This window comes from Ochlerotatus camptorhynchus, unplaced genomic scaffold, assembly GCF_037179485.1.
Source record: "Ochlerotatus camptorhynchus isolate MF236.1 unplaced genomic scaffold, CSIRO-AGI_Acam_v1.1 ptg000040l, whole genome shotgun sequence".
Classification (NCBI taxonomy): Eukaryota; Metazoa; Arthropoda; class Insecta; order Diptera; family Culicidae; genus Ochlerotatus; species Ochlerotatus camptorhynchus.
The window spans coordinates 2,589,790-2,610,617 of NW_027040531.1; the positions used below are offsets into that span (position 1 = coordinate 2,589,790).

Here is a 20,828-nt window from a genome sequence, read left to right on the forward strand (position 1 = left end):
TTACCCATTTTCCTTGAAAGTCTCATCTGACTTCCTTTATGAGACTTTTTTTTAATAATTCGACTTCTCCCAATAACTTTCTGGCTACCCGTGGTTGTGCCTTTCAATTTCATCGGGAAGTATTTTTAGAGATCCCCCGGAAATTACTTTCGAACTTTCCCAAAGGATTCCTCTATAATTCTCCGGTAGTTCTTGCCAGCTTTCTCCGGAAGTTTTTACCGACTCCTCTTGATAGTTTCTCCTTCTTTTCCCAATTAAGATCAAATAAGTAAATTTTCCCGGATCCTTCTTCTTTCCTTTATTTAATTGTCGGTCTCTGTTCCGCAATCTAGTGCCAATTACCGTCGGACATCGATTGAAAGGCAGCTTCCACACCTGCGTAGGATATCGCATCCATTCACAACACACATGGGCCGGGACCAACGGCTTTACTTGCTTTCCGAAGCAAGACGGGACCAACGATTTTTATGCCTCAGAAAAATCCCACCGACTTCGGCTGGGATTGAACCCAGACCCATTGGGGTGAGAAGGCATTCATGCTTACCACTACACCACCGGCGCTGGCTTAAATTTTCCCGGGTGTTCTGTTCTATTTTAAACTGTATGGTTAGTATAACTTCTGTGCTAAACAAAAAAAAACTGTTTCCCAGGCAATCAAAACAGTTTCCTGGGAATCGGAAAATGCGACATTAGATAAAATTTCCTCATGGATTCCTGTTAATCGAAGATCCCACCCTAATTTAAAAAATCCAAGACCGCTACTAGCTGTTCAATGAGTCTAATTCAATTCCAAGATTGTTCATTCATCGCCATCACCTCAACCTGGCCCCGGTCAACTAGCAACCCCCCCCCCCCTAAACCCCCTCGCCCCACCTAACACTCTAATCGCACCGGTGCTGGTGCTGTCCGTCAACCGGTCAGGTAACCTGCACCTGCTCTGCATCCTCCTCGTCCTCATCGTTGGTCTCCATCTTGATCTCCAGGTGAGCACTGTGCGAACTGCCGGCAGGCGAAGCCGGTTCCGACGGCGTCGAGCTACGGGAAGAACTCTGATCCAGCTGGTGCTGTTGCTGTTGGGCCTGCTGTTGCACCTGAGCCAACGATTGATGGTGCAGCTGCGGATGCTGCGCCGCCTGGTGGTGTTGCATTCGCAGCGGGATCGGTAGTTGCGTTACCTTGCCCATGAAGGAGCGGATCTCTTCGAAGTAGGAATCCTCCGGAATGCCTCGCGAGTTCCGTCGGGCTGCCCGAAGGCGTTCGTCCAGACCGAGCCCCAACCCAGCAGCGTCGGCTTCGTGCTTCTTGAGATGGCGATCGAGGTTGGTCTGCTGACCGAAGCACCGTTCGCAGAGGGCGCACTTGAAGGGGCGCTCCTTGTTGTGGATGTTTCGCACATGGCGTTGCAGGTTGCTCGATATACTGAAGGAACGTTCGCAGTATTTGCACTTGTACGGCTGCTCACCGGTATGGGTCCGGAGATGGCGCGTTAGGTTGGCGGATCGAGGGAACACCTTGCCGCAGAACTTGCACGAGTAGCGATCCTTGTTCTTGGTGGCTCCGGGCGGAAGGTTGTGGTTGATGCTGTTGGTGTTGTTATTGTTGTTGTTGTTGTTGTTGTTGTTGGCGATTCCGTTCCCGTTGGCTGATTGCCTCAGCTGAGATAGTCGTTGGAGATCGTACGAAACGGGTGATCGAGCGGGGAGGAAAGAGTGCTGTCGGTAGCCGGGTAGTGGGAGACCAGCCTTCGCGATCGCTTCCAGCATGAGCGGGTTGATCCCCGGTGGCGGGAAGATCGGTGGACTGTGGTTCGCTAGATTGGATATTCGGAACTCATCTTTCACATTGATGTGATTGTTGTTGGTATATTTGACGCTGTTGTTGTTGTTGTTGTTGTTGTTATTGTTGTTGTTATGGTTGATGGGACTTGGACTTTTATTACTGCTATCGGTGTTATTGTTGCTCAGATTGTTGTTATTGTTGTTGTCCTGGAAAGGTATCACACTGTTGGGTTTGGTGACGTCCTCGGCCGGAGTCCGAGGGACTTCTTCCTCGTCCGAGGTCGAACTGCTACTGTTGGATGACTTCTTGTGTTCCACTCGTAGATCCAATGGTTGATCGAGCAGACTCTGCTGTTGGTGTAGCAGGTTTGACGAGGAGGATCGGCTGTTGGTGGAGAAGTCGAAGGGAAGCTGGGCCGAAATGGTTGACCCGAGGCCAAGTAGCGGATAGACCGCAGCCTGCTTGGGACTGGGGAGCATCTTTCTTGGTGAGTGATCTTTTTCTCGCATCTTTTTCCTGGGCACCTCTTAGCACTCGATCTCACTTGGCATTCCCCGGTTCAGAGAGAGCGCGCGTGTAGTTCTGGAAAAAGAAAAAAAGAAAAACGAGGCAAAAATTAATTGAGTCATTTATTATGTTGGGCTTTGAAGGAAAGAAATAATGTTTGTTTTGAAAGCCCTACAACACGAACAATAAACTGCATTCAACAAACAGACAGTGAAGACAATTGTGTGCGCCCTCGTGGAGCCCCATTAATTCTATACAGGCGAGCGACCGACCGACCGACATCCGAAGCAAATCCAGCGAGGAAATAAATCCCAACTGTCGCCAAGCAAATATTTGAATAGCTATTAAGTTTTGATATTGTGCAGTGCGGCCCCTTTCCTCCCATCTTCGCTATCCTACGGGAGGATCTACTGACAAAGGGAACCGCGCGACGGTGATCTCAAGAGATCTCCTCCACCTCCATCACCACAAATGCCGCATGGATTGATTTGATACACGGCTCGACTACACTTCCTGTTCCAATTAACCAGTTTCGGTGGGATGGTCGGCAGCGAGGGATTCCGTTCACAAATTGGAAATTCCATCACGCGGGCCGTTCTGACCACACAGGCAAGCGCGATCGTTTCGCAAAATGAACCCGCTCCGTAGATCGAAACGTCGCGCATAAATCTATCGCTTTCCATATGTATATTCAATTGCAGGCGCATCGTTGCCATCACCTCTCCAACCCTTGATCGCTCCAGAACCGAGGTAGGTACGCTCCAGATTTCCATTTATGCATACCACCATTTGGTAGTTAGTGGACATGGCCGTTTTCAGGCTATTGGAAATGGGAGGTTCAGTGCCTCCGGTCGAGGATCGTACCAAGAATGCGGAATGACATTTTGTGCTCCCCTCGATACACGCCAGTGCCGTTGACTGAAGCCCACCGCGATCCTCATAGCCGAGTGGCGAGGGTGGGCACTCGGCGCGGATCACTTGAACGATGGCACGTGGGTGTCTGAGATGTTGAGTCCGTATTTTGTAGAAAATTGTATTTAGTATATTTCCCGATCCTCGCGTGGCGTGTCTATTTGCAGACCACTTCAGAAGAGCTGTTCCGCGGCTGGAGAAGTCTTCTCGACGATCGCTTCTCCCTGCCCAGCAGCAGCGAGCAGCGCATAATAGAGATCATTCTTTTTGTTAATGTTGCTGATGTGTTGTTGCTGTTGTTGTTGTCTTCTGCTGCGCTGGAGAAAAGAAGGGCACGAGGAGGCGCCTCGTCATTCGTGATTCCAATAGGCTGCCACAGCGCTCTGCAGCAGTCAGTCAGTCGGCGGCGGCGGCGGCAACAGAAACAGATCTTCCTAGAGTCCGGGATGGGGCGAGGGTTATATGTTTGTTTTCCGTGATGTTGTTAGAAAGATCCGTGCGGAGTTTGGCGCGTGATACGAGTCGTGTGGGGTGGGGGTTCAACAGCGAAAAAAAAATATAAGACGCGAAAATGGAATCGTGATGTTCGATCATTATCTGGTGTGGTTTTTGAAGCAATTTTTGAAGACTCTGTTAAGTCGTCGTCGTTGGTCGATCGGTGGTTGTTCGGTCGAGTGAGGAGCATCAGCTATCAACCACCTCGCGGAGTGAGAGAAATGGTTGGGGGTGGGGAAAGGTCGTAATGATTTGTAAAGACCATGGCGGAAAGTAACGATGATCAAATTGGTTTGCGATTACTCTCTGGTCCTCGGCTGTTGTTGTTGTTTTTTTACGTGCAAGCGCACGCGCGAGCACTCCATGGATTGTATGTTGTTTGTTGGCCAGTTGTGAATTGATTGCACGTTTCAATCTATTTGAGGCGCCTAATGGCTTGGCACCGGGACTGGGGTTGATCGGATTGAGCATGGCAGCTGAGGTCTCCCCACTCGCTCGCAACCGCTGCCGTGTTTATGAGGAGTTGTAAATTTATGGTAATGATCTTCCTGGGTGATTCTGGTTGGTGGTTAGGTAATCGGGTTCGTTTCCCGAGTTTGGTTGATTGAGAAATTTTAATGCATGGTTTAGCTGTGGTTGGCCAGAGAAAAAAAAAAACCCAATACAAACAAGACGATGATGCAGTGGTGACTTCGATTCTCTGTTCGATAGAAAAGCTTTTCGGGTTCTTCTTCATCTTCTTTTACTTTATAATGTCCCCACGCTGGGAATTTACGCCTGCTCTCAACTTAGTGTTCTTTGAGCACTTTCACAGTTGTTTATTGAGAGCCTGTAAGCCTATACACCAGGGTCTCAGCTGTGGGAGCTGCCTCCCTGGCGTCGGTAGCATTCCCGAGCAAAGTCGGTTAACAAAATAAAAGCAAATCGATATTAAAGTGTGCAGTTCCTATCATAATGAAAACTCATTTTGATTTCAAATGTTGCGACATAAGTCTGATATCATATTGTGCTTTCATTATGCAGTCAAGACGTTTTAAATGAAAGCAACTTAACTTGAAGTTCTGCTGTTTACGTCTTGTTTAAAATTTAATTGAAATTCATCTGTCGTTGAACTAATGATTATCGTTTATCTGATTTGTTTAACACATTTTAGGTCATTCGTGACTTGCCCGCGGTGAGATTGGAGCCTAAGTCTTTACACATTGAAACTGTTGGGAGTTCCCCGCCAACTTTACCACCAGGGCTCAATAACTGACAGGTGTCAGCATGACAGATGTCAACGCGGCCGTTGATGATCAGCCGAGGGAAGAGGACGATATCATCCTCGAAGTTATTATCATTAAATTGCGATAGCAAGATTCTTACTTGTTTGTGATTGCTTCGATTTTCAATCATTACCACTTTATACGCAAAATTTGGTGGGCGTTGGCCAAATTTGGATTTTTCAGATATAATCCTAACTAGGACCTAGATTATTTAATACTCTAGTAACCTCAAGTCCGTGCTCTGTCACAATGTTTCATTGTGATTAATCAACACTCCAAAGGGTAAAATATAAAATTTGGGGTAAATTTGAAAGAAAGCAAACATGGAGTGTAGAGCGCACTGCCCACTGGACGATTCTGAAGCCTGGCCAAGTGAGTGGGGTATGGGTTTATTTGATTGAACGTCATTTCCAATGTATATAAGATAAGACAGAGATAGGATGCGGAGGGCCCGCTTAGGAGGAGCGTAACCCATGTTATGGTTTCCATTTATTAAATAGTTCAGATAGGCTAGAAATGACAGGTTTATAGGGAGAAAATGTACCATATTGGGAAAGCATAATTTTCATAGGGTTCAGAGCGGCTGAGCTGTTCGTTTGTAGTTTGACCTTACTTCAAAACCAATTTGGCTCTAGAACAATGTTAAACTATTCACATGTTGCAATTATTGAAAAGAGCTCGATATAAGATAGCCACAGAGAAACGACAATGAGGCTTTAAAATTTCTCTAAAAACTTGTGTAAAGATTTCTATTCGACTTAAGCGCCACTAACGGCGACTTCCCCACTTAAAAACCCTCTTTGACAACATGATGGCGCTGGAGTTGCAAAACTTACACTAGACACTAAGTGCTGGTAGCGCCAAGTGGCAATTTTCAGCAGATACTAGCACCAAATTGGTCGAAAGTGATAAATTTATAGATGAAATGCTAGCGCCACGTAACGGCAACGTTTCCACTTAACTTTACACAAGTTTCTGACCGAACTTGGACGTCTGGTGTCTGTGAAATAGCTTAATACAATTAAATAGAAATGCCAAAATCTTACCGAGTAGTATAGCTGTTCTGATTTCGGTACAGTTTGTTGAGGTCGGGTATAGTTTCTGAGTATGGATGCCCATTATTAAATAACTCATATTAGCACAGAGTAATAAAGGGTTATACGGTCAAAATTTGGTCAATATCAACTTGACGTATTTCTATCAATTTTGCATTTAAGAAACCTGAACACCCCTCATTTTGAAGGTGTGTGTGTGTAGAATGTTGCTCCTATTTTGATTTTGGAATTCACTCTTCAGTTGTCAAAATGCCGTCCAAGCAAGAAGAGCAGCGTATCAAAATTTTGCTCGCGCATCGCGAAAATCCGAGCTACTCGCACGCAAAGTTGGCAAAATCGCTAAAAGTTGCCAAATCAACCGTTACAAATGTAATTAAAGTGTTTGGGGAACGTTTGTCGACAGCCAGGAAGTCTGGATCGGGGGGAAATCGAAAACCGGAAGCCGCTGAGACGACCTCTCGCGAGCTGTAATGCATAAGATATGAATAACAAGCAAATCTAGAACATATAACATTTTCTAAGACTGATCATGATTAATATAGTATGAATAATGAGAATTGTATGAAGAAAAGACGATCCCAAAAGAAAGTTCCCTAGCAATAAAACTAAAGGGTGATACGGTCAAAATTTGGTCAAGGGAAAACGCGTGTAAATCGGTGAAATCGTTTATTTAAAAAATCAAATTAAATTTCTTTTTCAAGTTCAATTAGTATAAAATTCAGGAAAAATATTCAGTTAGGCTTCCGCTTTTCCAAATCCGAATTGCCGGGCCTTACGCTTGACCCCTGCCATCAGATTTTGCACAGCCACCTTGTCCACCTTCTTCGCCGCAGAAAGCCAGTTTGCCTTGAACTGCTGCTCGCCCTTAGCAGTTTTTTTGGTCTTCTTTAGGTTCCGCTTGACAATAGCCCAGTATTTCTCAATTGGGCGGAGCTCTGGCGTGTTGGGAGGGTTCTTGTCCTTGGGAACCACCTGCACGTTGTTGGCGGTGTACCACTCCATGGCCTTTTTACCGTAATGGCAAGATGCCAAATCCGGCCAAAACAGTACGGAACAACCGTGTTTCTTCAGGAAAGGCAGCAGACGTTTATTCAAACACTCTTTCACGTAAATTTCTTGGTTGACAGTCCCGGAAGCTATGAAAATGCTGCTTTTCAAGCCACAGGTACAGATGGCTTGCCAAACCAGATATTTCTTTGCGAACTTTGACAGTTTCATGTGCTTGAAAACATCTGCCATATAAAACTCCTGTCCCGGAAGCTGCTTGTAGTCGGCTTTGACGTAGGTTTCGTCGTCCATTACCACGCAGTCAAACTTCGTCAGCATCGTCGTGTACAGCCTCCGGGATCGCGCTTTGGCCGTCGTATTTTGTTTATCATCGCGATTTGGAGTCACTACCTTCTTGTAAGTCGATAGTCCGGCTCGTTTTTTGGCTCGATGCACGGTTGTAGACGATACACCCAGCTTATTTGCGGCATCTCGGAGAGAGAGGTTAGGGTTTCGCTTGAAACTACCGGCAACTCTCTTTGTCGTCTCAGCGGCTTCCGGTTTTCGATTTTCCCCCGATCCAGACTTCCTGGCTGTCGACAAACGTTCCCCAAACACTTTAATTACATTTGTAACGGTTGATTTGGCAACTTTTAGCGATTTTGCCAACTTTGCGTGCGAGTAGCTCGGATTTTCGCGATGCGCAAGCAAAATTTTGATACGCTGCTCTTCTTGCTTGGACGGCATTTTGACAACTGAAGAGTGAATTCCAAAATCAAAATAGGAGCAACATTCTACACACACACACCTTCAAAATGAGGGGTGTTCAGGTTTTTTAAATGCAAAATTGAAAGAAATACGTCAAGTTGATATTGACCAAATTTTGACCGTATCACCCTTTATTGACGTCAATATAGAATGTATTGTCAATAAAAGCAATCGTGTACGGTCCACTTTTACCAATCGAATCAGTAAGATTCAAATCTCTAACAGTAATCGATGATTTGCGGAGCTGTTCTTCAACATATGTAATCTTAATAAGCATAGAAGTAAACATGGGAAAAAACCCCAACACCCCAGCCACTGGAAATGTAAAGTATCGAAATCATTGCTAAACGTAATATAATATGCCAACGCAGCATGCGTAGGAAATATTTGACAACACCGGTGAAAACAAACGCAAACGGGAGTAGCCGAAACTGAATGATTACGATGAGTGATGACACCGTCCGCTCAGATGTGTGGGTTCGTACATAGATGTTGGTGTGCGTGTTTTCTTCCGACGCAGCAGTTCAACGTTGTCTCGTTTAAAACCGTTTGGCGCTGTTATCTGTCTCTATAAATTCCAAAGAGTGAAGGGGGTCTGCACAAGGCCAACCTGGTCTATACAAGGTGTAGAATTGTAGGCCTGAATGTATTGGTGCACTTCGTTTTTCACTCGGCTTTCATTCCGCTTCGCACGATTCGTTTCTTTCGTTCACTCAATCACCCTTGTAGTGACGTCATAGCGTTTGTTTCGATCGGCGCTTGCATAGAAAAATTAATATGGATTATAGAATTTAGATAGGGGAATATACGTATTCTCGGCAATCTAAGCAGCGACCAACTTTCTATAAGGAACGCACACGTATGCAATATTGGTTTTTTTTTTGCAATCTTTTGCTGCCAGCTGCCCTAACAATTTCAGTCGAAAGAATTGTCAAAAACTGTTTTGAAACGCTTTTACAAAGCTCCAATCTTCTCTAGTGAGAGCGACTATTGTGGGCAACATCTTTTTATTCGGCAAGCTTTCTATTTGAGCTGCGTGCTAAACAGCTGCGTTTTCATCGGCAACTCGAAATCAGCAGCATTTTATAGTGCGTGTGTTTCATTTCAAGAAAACCCTGCTAGTTTGCTTTTTCTCAGTGGTAAAAATATAATCAAATTTAAGCTGAAAGCCTAAAGAATCGTTTTAATGCATTCAGCGAAGTGTTTTCGTAAGAAAATCCTGTGAAATTAGCGTTTCAATTTGGGTTGCCCAAAATAGTCTGTCATGCCGAAGCCGTCATTTCCCCTATGTTACCAAAATTTATGAATGGTCTGCCACTAAATGTTGAGATAATTTATTGATAATAGAATTATCACACTGTATACCATGAAAAAGCAGCCTGTTTGTGAGTTTTTGCCTGTTTTCAAGTAAGGAGTTATCATAAAATAAAAATTGCTAGCTGATATTTCGCGGCGACTTTACAAAAGAATACAATCAAGCAAAATCCGAGGCAAAATCATCATGGAAAAATAGCTAGATTTTGTTTTACTTCTTATTTCGCAAATTTCCTTTAGAGTGTTATGACGTCGTCACCATCATCTCCCGCAAAGTTTACATTTTTCCCTCTACCAACACATACGTCAGGGCTAGATCTCCATACCTTGTATAGATCAGGTTGCCACAAGGCTCCATCCTGGGCCCGGTGTTATGAAACGTCATGTACGATGGATAAAATACATGAAAAAGTGACACACCTGCACTCTAAGGATCTTAGAAAAGTTACCTTTTTCTCGATTTAGTTCAGATTTTCAAAACTAGTAGTTCATTAATGAGCAACAACTTTGTTGAAGATTGCATCTTGAATCCAGTTAGTTTTATTGAGATATTCGCTTTAGAATGTATATGAGCATTTTGTATATGAAAATTTCAAAGAAATCTGCTATAGAAACATTAAACATAAAGCGCCAGCTCGTGTAACGTCAAAATGAGCTGAAACATTCAGATAGTGGTTATCGCACTAAAAGACACGAGCCTGGATGTTGGCCTGTGGAAAATATGAACTTTTATTTTAGTGGTAATCTTGTTGATACGTTAAGAGTGAAGGAATGTTATTCCTCCATTCATTCCAACCAATATCCCCATATAAATTTTAAATCAAAAGCGCCAGCTCGTGTTACATCCGAATGAGCTGAAATTTTCAAAGAGTGGTTTTCTAGGGATTGACCCGTTGAAAAAAAAAATGATAAAAAAATTCCCCCATATAAATGTGAGCCAGTCTAATCCCAGGTCCTTTCATATTAAGGAGACCTTTAGACCTATAAATTTCAAAAGAATTAAAGTTGAAAAAACACATCTGTGCCACATACATGTAAACTACATTAATACAACTTAGCAAGTATGTACGTAGTCATGCAGTCGTTATCTGTTTGTTGTCGCACACTAATCAGCAGGGAATTGGGAATTGGTCTTGCAGCGCGCAAAGCCACTGTTCAGTCATCGACGGTTTTCTCTTATCTGGAAGCCAGTAGCACTGCCATTGGTTCCAGAGTCTTGAAGGTAGACTTGGTCCTTGTTTTGTTCGTACCGTTATCATCGGTTTCTCAGGACGGAATCCCCGAAATTCTTTGCTCCACTGAATGTTCCCATCGTAATCGAGATCAGTCTTTCGTTGATCATGAGAGTGTTCGCATTTGGAATTGTGCTAGCGCTGAGTTTGCTCGCTGCCAGAGCAGATGCCGGTAGGTTCTGAGAAATATTATCGAATAGTGCGTAATTATGGTTGATTCTCGTTTCAGCTGGAACTTGCGGAGAAAAGAAGACGGTTGTTCAGCAGCTGATTCACCATGGATATAAGGCAGTAGCGGGAGCTTGGCCTTGGCACGGTGCCATGTTCCATCGCTATAGACGGTCAACGTCGTATGCTTGCGGTGTGACGATTTTGACTGAGCAATTTGTGATTACGGCCGCTCATTGCACCTTCGATCCAAATGAAAAGCAACGAATTCCAGCAGATCGCGTTTACATCAAGGTAGGAGTAACCAATCTGGATGCACCTGACAGGCATGTGCAACAGCACAATATAGACAAAATCATACGTCATGAGGGGTACAATGAAGGAACATTCGAAGATGATATAGCCTTGATGAAGCTGTATACTGATATTGAATACAACAGCTACGTACAGCCGATTTGTCTGTGGCAAGGTGACACTACGCTGAGTAAGATTGTGTCTCAGGTAGGATATATAATTGGATGGGGATATAATGAAAATCATGGATTACCACAAGAGCTGAACGAAGCTGCTGCGCCGATTGTGTCCAAAAAGGAGTGCATCGACAGTGATCCCAGTCATTACTCGAAGTTTTACTTTGAGCCAAAAACGTTCTGCGCAGGGTATCTCAATGGAACACATGCAGCTCAGGGAGACAGCGGAGGAGGCCTGTTTCTCCGTCTTGGCCAGCATTGGGCTCTGCGAGGCATCGTCAGTTCTACGAAGGCGCATCCGAACACGCTTCATTTAGAGGCAAACAGCTTTGTGGTGTTCACAGACGCATCGTATTACACCCGCTGGATCACATCAGAAGCAAATATAACAACCAAATTTGAAATCGAGGAAGACATAATAGAACTTCCGCCCAGTTCACGGCAACCTGGAGATTCTGAAAATCAGGCCAACCTTCTAAACATTGCGAGCTGTGGAAAGGATACATATCCGTCTGGAACACCTGAAGAAGAAAAGGGCTATCTTAATCAGTACCCTTGGTTGGCTGTCATCGAGTATATCAATACGAACACTCTAGTCCTGGAAGACACCTGCCATGCAGTTTTGATTCATCCTAGCTTCCTCGTGACAGCCGCTAATTGTGTTCAAAAGAAACGACTTTCCACTATGTAAGTACAGACGTGTTCTTCTACATATTCAATGTAATCAACCCTTGATGTGATTTTAGCCAGTCGGTGCGTCTGAACGACTATCAACTCGACACGGTAAACGATATCTTTGAAATCGACGGAGAAACCACTAGGACGACGGCAACCCGTATTCCCGTGCGAGGAATTTCCGTACATCCAAACTACAACAATCCAAAGTTCGCCAACAATATTGCCCTAATAAAATTGGAACGTCCGACGTCTGCCAACCCTATCTGTTTATCGCCAAAATCGTCGACCCTGCCGCCGGCCAAGAAATTTAGCATCATCGGTTGGAAGAAGAACTCCCGCAAGGAGAAACCAATGATTCGCAATGTGGTTCAGTTGACCGATTTCGGATCTTGCCGAAGCAAGTACGCGGAAGAAAATATCTCACTAGATTCGACGGGGGGCCAGGTGTGCAGTACTTATTCGCATGACGACGACAGCGAGAACTGCTCGCACTTTATGGGTTCGGCTCCGTTCCAGTATGTGCGGGATGGTCCGTTCGAGGGGCGGTACTTCCTGGCGGCGATATCCAGCTTTGGTCACAGCAACTGTTGGCGGTATGAGTTCTCGGATGTGTTCACCAATGTGACGCATTATGCTGATTGGATCCAGCGGAAGGTGAAGAAGAATGAAAGGTAATGCTTTGAGATTTGAATTAAAAATGGTTGATATTTGCTATTTAAAATGCTTCGTAGGAAAATTTATCCGAACGTGTAGTCCAGGCACGAGTACTGGAGTTTAACGTTTTTTCCTGAACATTTGATACTTTGCGCAATGACCAAAGAGAAGACACACAAACACCAACTGGCAAGTGGAAAAAATGTCATGACATGTCTAAACAGTTTTCTGCAGGCGACAGAACATTTTCGCACAATGAAGCAGATAAGACCAGCATGTTATGTCCTGTATAATTTTGCTGATTTCTGGCTAATTATAGCATTTATTTATTGTTTATTGCATGGGTTTATAAGATAAGAATAAATACTAACCACTCATAAGCATAGATGTTAAAATTATGCGTAAATAAAGGAGTTGATAATTTACTGTCACACGCAAGCTTGAAGCTAAAATGTAATTTCAACAAACTGTTTGAAAAATAATGGGCTACGACATTTTTCCTTTTCTCTATCTCCGCCGTTTGCTTGTAATGTAGAAATACATGACCGCTCGTGTGCTGGTTTTTTGTTTTACTCTGGACGATTGTTTTCCAAAAATATATACTGTTGCCACCTCTGAAGTCAGCAGATTAGCTTGAACAGGGCCTTGTGGATGAGTCTTGAAAGGCTTCCAGGGCAAATCCATAGGACATAATGGGTAAGTCCAAAGAGTTTACATACTTGTCATCGAAACTCCTCTTGGTTAATGGGATGTGTGCTGGTGAGCTAGCGCTAGTGTTCTAGGATTGTACTAAAAAGTAGCCAGCATAATGTAAACAGGGCTAGTTGGATGAAGTGGTTGAGCAAAAAGCAAAAGTGCAAACACCGCATAATGGGGTGTTTACACTTGTGCTGGTACACGTGCTAGTGAGCCTGTCGTTCGCAAACCCATGGTTATTAGCATGATCTAAACCATTATTTCGGTACTGATTAACATAGGTGCATCAATTTCTAGCACAAACTTGAATCGGAATACACCAATTTTGGTTAATCAGCATTATCAACCAGCACATATGTAAACAGACCTTGAAGCCCGTAGACATGCACAGTTTCTTCGTGACGATTTTAGCATTCTACAGCTTCAGGGAAGGATCTCTTCGGCACACCTAGGAGATTCTAGATCTTGACGGTTCAAGGTTCTGTGAAATACAGGATGATCTGTAAAGCAAATTTAAAAGATCACCAAGGCATACCTCGATAGCCTCCATGGAATACTTTTAGCACTACGGAAACAAGTCCAATGAATGGAGATCGAATAGTGCCTTCCCGAGCAAGTATCTATAGGGGATTTCCGAGAATAATTTTAAGGTAATTCCAAGGGCATCATGAAACGAATTTTTATAGAGTTTTACGGAAATTTCAAAAGAATGTAGGAATCAACTCCAAGACAGTTGTGAACAAAATTTCAAGAAAATTGTTAGATGAATTGCTTGGGAATTCTAAAGAGAATGCAAGTGAATTTAAAATTGAATTATGGATGCTTCGAGGAAAATCTAAGGATGAATTTCATGCTCTTTTGGATTGATCTCATTGATTGAGAATATCTAGACTGTTATAGATACCTTTTTTTATGGACTCCCAAAGAGAATTCTGAAATGATCTCTAAATCCTGTAAAGAGTTTTGAGTAAATTTTCAAGGTTGTTAGGGTAGGGTTTTCATCAGAACGCTAAAAAAAACCACACACAAAAATGGAGTGCACAATTTTGCACTATATGCGAACTTTCGTAATTGATCGCGAATAGCAGAACGTTTTAGCCAAGGTTGCAAAGACTCATTTCAGCTAAAATAATGTTTTTCGGAATAATAAAACCAAAAGATGGTATGATGGTATGTTTTACTTGTAACTTACAAGAAGAGGTGTTTGAAACATAAAACCTGTAAATTTTGCTTTCTATGAGTCACAATCAGCGATTTGCTGATCGCTGAGTGAGTGAGTGAGTGAGTGAGTGAGTTTGTGAAAAATCGCTGATTGTGACTCTCATGAAGTGAAATAAACAGGTTTAATATGTCAAACACATTCTTTGCAACCTCTTCTTGTATACTACCAATTCAAAATTTGATCATGGCATCTAATTATTTCATAATTTAGAAAAATATTGTTTTAGCTGAAATGAGTCTTTGCAACCTTGGTTTTAGCTTGTAATCCCTCCAATAAATATTCTTGGTACGGTAAAACGGGGTTACATTGATACTTTTTTAAGTATATTCTAAATAGTTGTAACCGTTCTGTTACAAAGTTTTAATACAATATTTTAAATATGCACCATGTGATCGAGCATTCAAATAAATTTGTGTAACACTTGCGGTGAAACCCACTGGGCAGACGATACGGCCATGCTTAACGGCCGACTGCTGAATAAGGCGCGCATGGCCGCGGTAAAATGGTGACACGGAGTCACGGGTGATGAGCTGAAGGGTTCTACGATGTTTAGAGAACGGCCATCGTTCACTTTATCTCAGGCGAGCGTGTAGACCAGAAGTGTCTGTGGAATACATTTCAACAGAATACAGTGCGTAGTGAATCAAGGTGAAGTGGAAATCACCAATTCAGCTGATTCAGGACCTTTCTTTTCAACCAATCAAATGGTTTTCTGGTTGGCGAGTCAAGGACCGCCATTGCACGCTACGGTCTAGGTGACATTGAGTTACCTTGACCTAACCGTAAAGGACATTGTTCTCGGGCTGAAGGCCCTAAACGCCAAGGAGAATTTCCCTTCCCGGTTCGACAGAGGGCGGCCTTGCCGTCGTCGACCGGCTTCGTCAGAAGGAAGCGCCTGTGCATCGGAACCATCTCCACAAACCGCTATACCAGCCCGGTAAAACCAACCCGCCATCGCACTACGGCCGACGTTCGGTCAGCCTCGCTTCGTCCGCCATTGCCGGAATTGTACCGCAATTTCACCGAGCGGTGGTACCGCCATCTTGCCGACAAGATCGGCCTTTAAGGATCATTCCGGAACCACAGCGAGCGCTCGCTGGTCTGCAGTCTTCGTAGTCACCATCGTCATCAAGGGTATGTGCAAAGAAAATCGAACACAACACCACACAATCCACACTATCGGTAATTGCAGAAATACAGTGTTTAAATTGATCCGCGTTGTGTTTTAGTTTAATTGAAAGCTTGAGTGCCTTTTCATCCGCGTAGCCCCTCCAGTTTGCCCAGTAGTGCGCCGACTCTGAGACACAGTTCAAGGAGTCTCGTGCTGCTGAGTTGTTGTCGGGCAGAACATTAGTTTCATAGTTTTTACATCAATGAATGTTTTTTAAATTTATTTATTTTTTAAACAAGTATGTACTGAGTCCTAGAGCCAATTCGTTCGTAACATGTAACATAACAAGGAAAATTTTTGGTCTTGTGAACGAACATCAGTATTTTGATTTAGCTTTGATAATGCTTGATGAATGTAGAAAAACATGACGGAAACTCAAACAATTCAGTTGAACATATATGACACTTTGAATGACTATACATTCAGAAAACATCATAAGACGTAAGAAGACAACATTTAAATTGTGATGGATATATCGGAAATACATATCATAAGTGATGGTTTGAGTGCTTTTTCAAACAGGCAAAACACAAGAAAATTGTTTTTCAATATATTTGGAAAACATGTAACATTTACTGTAGAAAAACTATATACGATATCAAAGGAAATACCCCAAGTTACTATATGGAGCCAATGTTTCCAATTTGGAGAGGAAATCAAATCATTACATTATACTATCAACGTTATCCGTTTTACGGTACATATTTTATCTAGCGCTTGAGTAAAAAAGTTTTACTAAATATTGCTCTTTCTATAAGATTTCGTGCGTTTTGTGAACGCACATCCATCATTTTACATAAGGAAACGGGGTGTTTGTGGGAGGGAAAAAAGTGATTTCACTATCCCAGAAATCTTGCAGTAGTAGTAGTAGTACCTAGTAGTAGTAAAAATACGTATATTTCTGTTGATTATGATTGTACATTGATTTAACATTTAAAATGATTAGCCTACTTGGCTGTTCATCTTAGTTTCATTTGGATATTCCAACTTAAAAGTTGCGTTTTTCAGGGTTTCCATTGAAATTTAAGTTCTAGATCACATTTCTATAGGAACATAGGAGTGAAATTTCCCATTTCATTTTTTAAACATATAGGGGGAATGGCTCTAAGATTGGTTTCTTGGGATGAGGTTCCAGTGAAATGAAAGGCCAAGAGTTTTTTTTTGTAATACAGTAAATTAGATTTATTCTCTTTAACGATGCGCTTACAACGAGTACACTTTCTTAAATAAAATGGCGCATCTCGCTCAGTGGCTGGTAGACAGCTAATAGACTGGTACACATATTACACTGGTACGTTATTAGGACGATCGTTGCACCTTTAACACTCCTCCTCAACGAACATGTTTTGCTCACGATGATAGACCTAGCATTCCAGCCAGCTTGTGATGCTTGATGGTACCCAATGGCTTAGTAAAAATATCAGCCACCATATTTTCCGTTGAACAGTACTCTAGATCCACCACCTTGTCTTCAAACAGCTGCTTTACGTAGTATTGCCTTGTTTCGATATGCTTGGATCGACGAGTAGACCTTTCTGCACCGACAAACTTGATACAACTTTGGTTGTCCAAACGAATAGTTACCGGACCACCTTGTTGCACACCAAGACCTTTAAACAGACTCAGCAACCATACCAGCTTCTGGCTTGCTTCACTCAGTGACACATATTCCGACTCCATTGATGAAAGCGTGACACAATTCTGTCTTGGGCTAACCCAAGAAACTGCTCCACCGGCATAATGGAACGCGAAACCAGTTGTAGACTTGCGTGTTTCAATATCACTAGCCCAATCGGCATCGGAATGGCCAATTAGATCTCATCGGTATTAAAATTCAACCTCCAGTCTTTCGTAGTTTTCAGGTAACGCACCACTCTTTTGGCAGCCACACAGTCCGCTTCTGTAGGCGCACTCACCTTTCGGCCAAGTATCGCAACGCATGCCGCAATATCCGGTCTTGCGCACACCGCTATATAAAGAAGCGCGCCGACCAAACTTCTGTACATCGTAGCATCCGGTAGTAACGAACTTGTTTCATCCTTCCTTATGTAACCGGTTTCCATTGGCGATTTGGCTCCCTTCGCATTTCGAAGGCCAAACTTCTCCACAACTCGCACGATATAACCCTTGAGAGAAACGCTGTACTTCCCATTTTCATGTCCAATCTCCAGAACCAGGAAAGAATTTACTTCACCAAGATTGGTAATCTCGAACTGTTTCTTCAGTGCTTTGTACACTAACTCAATCTGAAATTCATCTTCGCAGCCAACCATTATGTCATCTACATACACTAGCAGATACACCCATTTGCCGTTCACTACTTTTGTGTATAAACAGGGATCAGCTGCACTTGGACGAAAGCCCATTTCCTGTAGAACACCATCCAGTCGTTGATTCCAGCATCTGGCCGACTGTTTGAGGCCATAAATGCTTTTCTTCAACAGACACACCTTGTGCTCCTTTCAACTTTCATGAACAACTCCTGATATAGTTTGCCATATAAGTAAGCGGTTTTAACGTCAAAATGTTTCAATGTAATTTTCCTGCTACTCGCCAAAGCTAGAAGAGCTCGCAGAGTCGTGTACCTGGTTACTGGAGCAAATACTTCATCAATCTTCGCCGTACTTCTGGGAGTATCCCTGAGCCACAAGACGAGCCTTGTATTTCGTCACGTCACCAGCTGCATTTTTCTTCGCTTTGAAGACCCAACGGGATCCTACCGCTTTCCGATCGGGTGGCAAATCAACACGTTCCCACGTATCGTTGTCCGAATGTGACTTCAATTCTTCCAACATAGCTGATCTCAATTCCTTCTTCTTTCCACAGGTAAGGGCTTCGTGCAAGTTCCTGGGTTCGGACTCCTCCTCAAGAACGCTTTCAGCAACGAAAATTTCCTCTATCAACCTACATGGTGGTTTTCCCTTCGTAGACCGCATCGAACGCCCCGCTACTTCATCCAATGGAAACCCGTGGAATGAACGATCACCTTCAGAAGCACTATCGTACCGAGAATCATCAGGCTCCGCATCAGACTCAAATTCCTGACCCGGTGCTTCAACCAGCTGCTCCTCCTCTTTCGAGGGCAACGCTAACGGAACTTCAACCACTCCTGTCACTGTAACTACAGGTTCCCGAAGGACAGCCTCCTTCACGGTACACACCTCAAGAAACTTTGCGTCTCTGCTGATTGTGACATAGTAATCGGTACGCCTTCCGTCCTTTTTCATACCCAACAAACACCAGCTTTCCGGCCTTCATGTCAAGCTTACGCCACTTTACCTTCAGAACGTGGACAAACGCTTCTGAACCAAAAATCCTGAGATGCGCATACGATGGTTTCTTCCCGCACCACAATTCATACGGGGTTCGATCGATCGAAGCCGATGGTAAACGATTCTGCAAATAATTTGCAGTGCAAATCGCTTCACCCCAGTGTAGAATCTTACCTCTATAACATGGGTTATGATATTTTAATAAGAAACACGTTCCTGTTATGTTTGGTTTATTTCCACAACACTTGTATTTCACAACCAACCACTTGTACCTTCCAATCCTCAATCCCCTAGCTAGATGAAACTGCTACCTACAACCCCGCATTCTATCTCTCTCTACATCTTGCTTGCTCTCTCAAATCCTATCCAAGCTTCTGAACACTCTAATCCTAAACTCTACACCCAGAACCGCTTATCAAGTTCCGCTTCCGTTAACATGCATCGCATCATCTCTACAAGGTATCTGTTCTTGCGCTCTACCACACAGTTCTGTTGTGGTGAATACGGTGCCGTTCGCTGTACCGCGATCCCTTTCTCGGCGAGAAACTCCATCAACGAAGCCCTAGAAAATTCGCCACTCCCATCAGATCAAATACATTTTGGGTATCGACCAAACTGATTTTCTAATAATACGCAATACTCACGGATTTTCTCCTCAGCATCGGACTTCCCCTGGAGAGGGTATACGACGGAGTAACGGCTGTAGTCATCCACCAATGCAATGTAAAACGATTACTTCTTGGTGTTGCTACTTCCATTGGACCTCCCAGGTCGACATAAATCAGGTCTCCAATAGCAGTCGAACTTGTCGTAGACGCCTTCGGAAAAGAACCTCTCGACATCTTCCCCTCACAGCAGCAACCACAAATCGAGCGCACTTCACAAGAGCCTATCTTCAACCCATGTCCCAGGTCCTCACGCATTATCTTCAGCACCGCTTGTACATCTCTGTGTCCGAACCTACGATGCCACAAGTGCTGGCACAGTTCATCGTGCTTTGGGTCTACCAAGAACACCCGTTCTGACAATTGCTTCAGATGGTACAGACCACCTTTCCGTTGACCAACCACGGCCAGACTAATGGTCGTCGCTTTCGAATCATCCAGCTCTTCCAGAATGTCAGAGTTGTTCGTCATGTGGGAAGTGGCACCTGAGTAAACGTACCACACTCCAGCAGCAAGACACAACTCTCCTCCAGACTCCAATTTAACAGCGATATTTGCGTGCTGAGAATTCTCCTTCTGCGCACGATCCTGTGCCATCTTTCGACAATCACGCCGGAAGTACCCCTCCTTCTTGCAATAATGGCATACTTTCTCTTTCTTCACTAATTGCTTTTCCGCACACTCATAAAATAAATCACACAACCAGTGGAAAATATCCATGTGAATTACACATAACTTTCATGTGATCCCATAATTGGAAATTGCACCACTAAATCACATGCACATTATGTGTCCAATGAAATCTATATGATTTCTCATATAGAATTTCTAATGCTATGTGATATTCAGGTAAAAATCATTGTTTTTGTTTTTGAAAAAATACTATGTGCGTTCCTAATAGAAACTAAGTGAAAACTTTTTTCAGTGCAGGTTACTTCTTCCAGGAAACGGTCGCTAGCGCTTTCTCACTAAGTGAAGCGTTCTCCACACGACGTCTTTCTTCGTCCAACAACTTTCCCTTCACAAAATCGACCGTCAGATCCGCATCTGGTCGACTTGAGCGCCATTATCAATCCGTCGTATGATTCCGGGAGACACGATAGCAGGTGGTTGGAGCAGGGAATGATGGGCCTGTGGACGAGTGCACCGGTGGATTTGAGTTCATACACTAACTAAAATTTGACAGGAGAGTGGGGTAATGTTTACTAATCATGATCACTAAATGTTCATTATTCATAATTCATGAAGTGTTCATTTTTAATAAACATTGCCTAACTCACCTGTAAAATTTTAGTTAGTGCATGAACTCAAATCGATTGTTGCACTCGCCTGTAGGGCCATTTTTATCGCGAACCTGGGTCCGCCGACGCAGGCCAATGAAATGAACGTGTACACGGTAGCAGCGAAGTACCCAGTAATGGCTATAAAATACTCGATATTGACTGTAGGGTATGAAGTTTTTACATTTGTATTGAGTTTTGATGGTGTTTGTGGTAGTAAGAAGGGCTGTGGTGATCG

The 20,828-nt window shown here is 43.4% G+C and overlaps 2 protein-coding genes across 2 annotated transcripts in view; one reads left to right on the top strand and one right to left on the bottom strand.

Moving 5' to 3' along the window:
* Positions 1-880: 880 nt before the first annotated feature.
* Positions 881-20,828, bottom strand: part of LOC135713054 (transcription factor hamlet) — a 287,914-nt gene continuing 267,966 nt past the window's right edge. The window contains exon 4 of the mRNA XM_065236140.1: positions 881-2,361. Coding sequence (XP_065092212.1) covers positions 918-2,288 — 1,371 coding nt within the window. The 5' untranslated portion in view covers positions 2,289-2,361 and the 3' untranslated portion in view covers positions 881-917. The remainder of the gene's footprint in view (positions 2,362-20,828) is intronic.
* On the top strand, positions 10,246-12,594 carry LOC135712607 (prostasin-like). The gene is made up of 4 exons (XM_065235560.1): positions 10,246-10,486; positions 10,544-11,639; positions 11,699-12,301; positions 12,362-12,594. Exons 1-4 carry the CDS (start codon positions 10,423-10,425, stop codon positions 12,381-12,383), a joined length of 1,785 nt encoding a protein of 594 aa, XP_065091632.1. The 5' UTR covers positions 10,246-10,422; the 3' UTR covers positions 12,384-12,594.

What these genes read in the sequence shown, in the direction of transcription:
- LOC135712607 (XM_065235560.1), top strand. Translation starts at nt 10,423, where the DNA reads ATGAGAGTGTTCGCATTTGGAATTGTGCTAGCGCTGAGTTTGCTCGCT. An exon ending in CGCTGCCAGAGCAGATGCCG is followed by an intron (nt 10,487 to 10,543) that starts GTAGGTTCTGAG and finishes TTCTCGTTTCAG; the next exon opens with CTGGAACTTGCGGAGAAAAG. An exon ending in AAGAAACGACTTTCCACTAT is followed by an intron (nt 11,640 to 11,698) that starts GTAAGTACAGAC and finishes ATGTGATTTTAG; the next exon opens with CCAGTCGGTGCGTCTGAACG.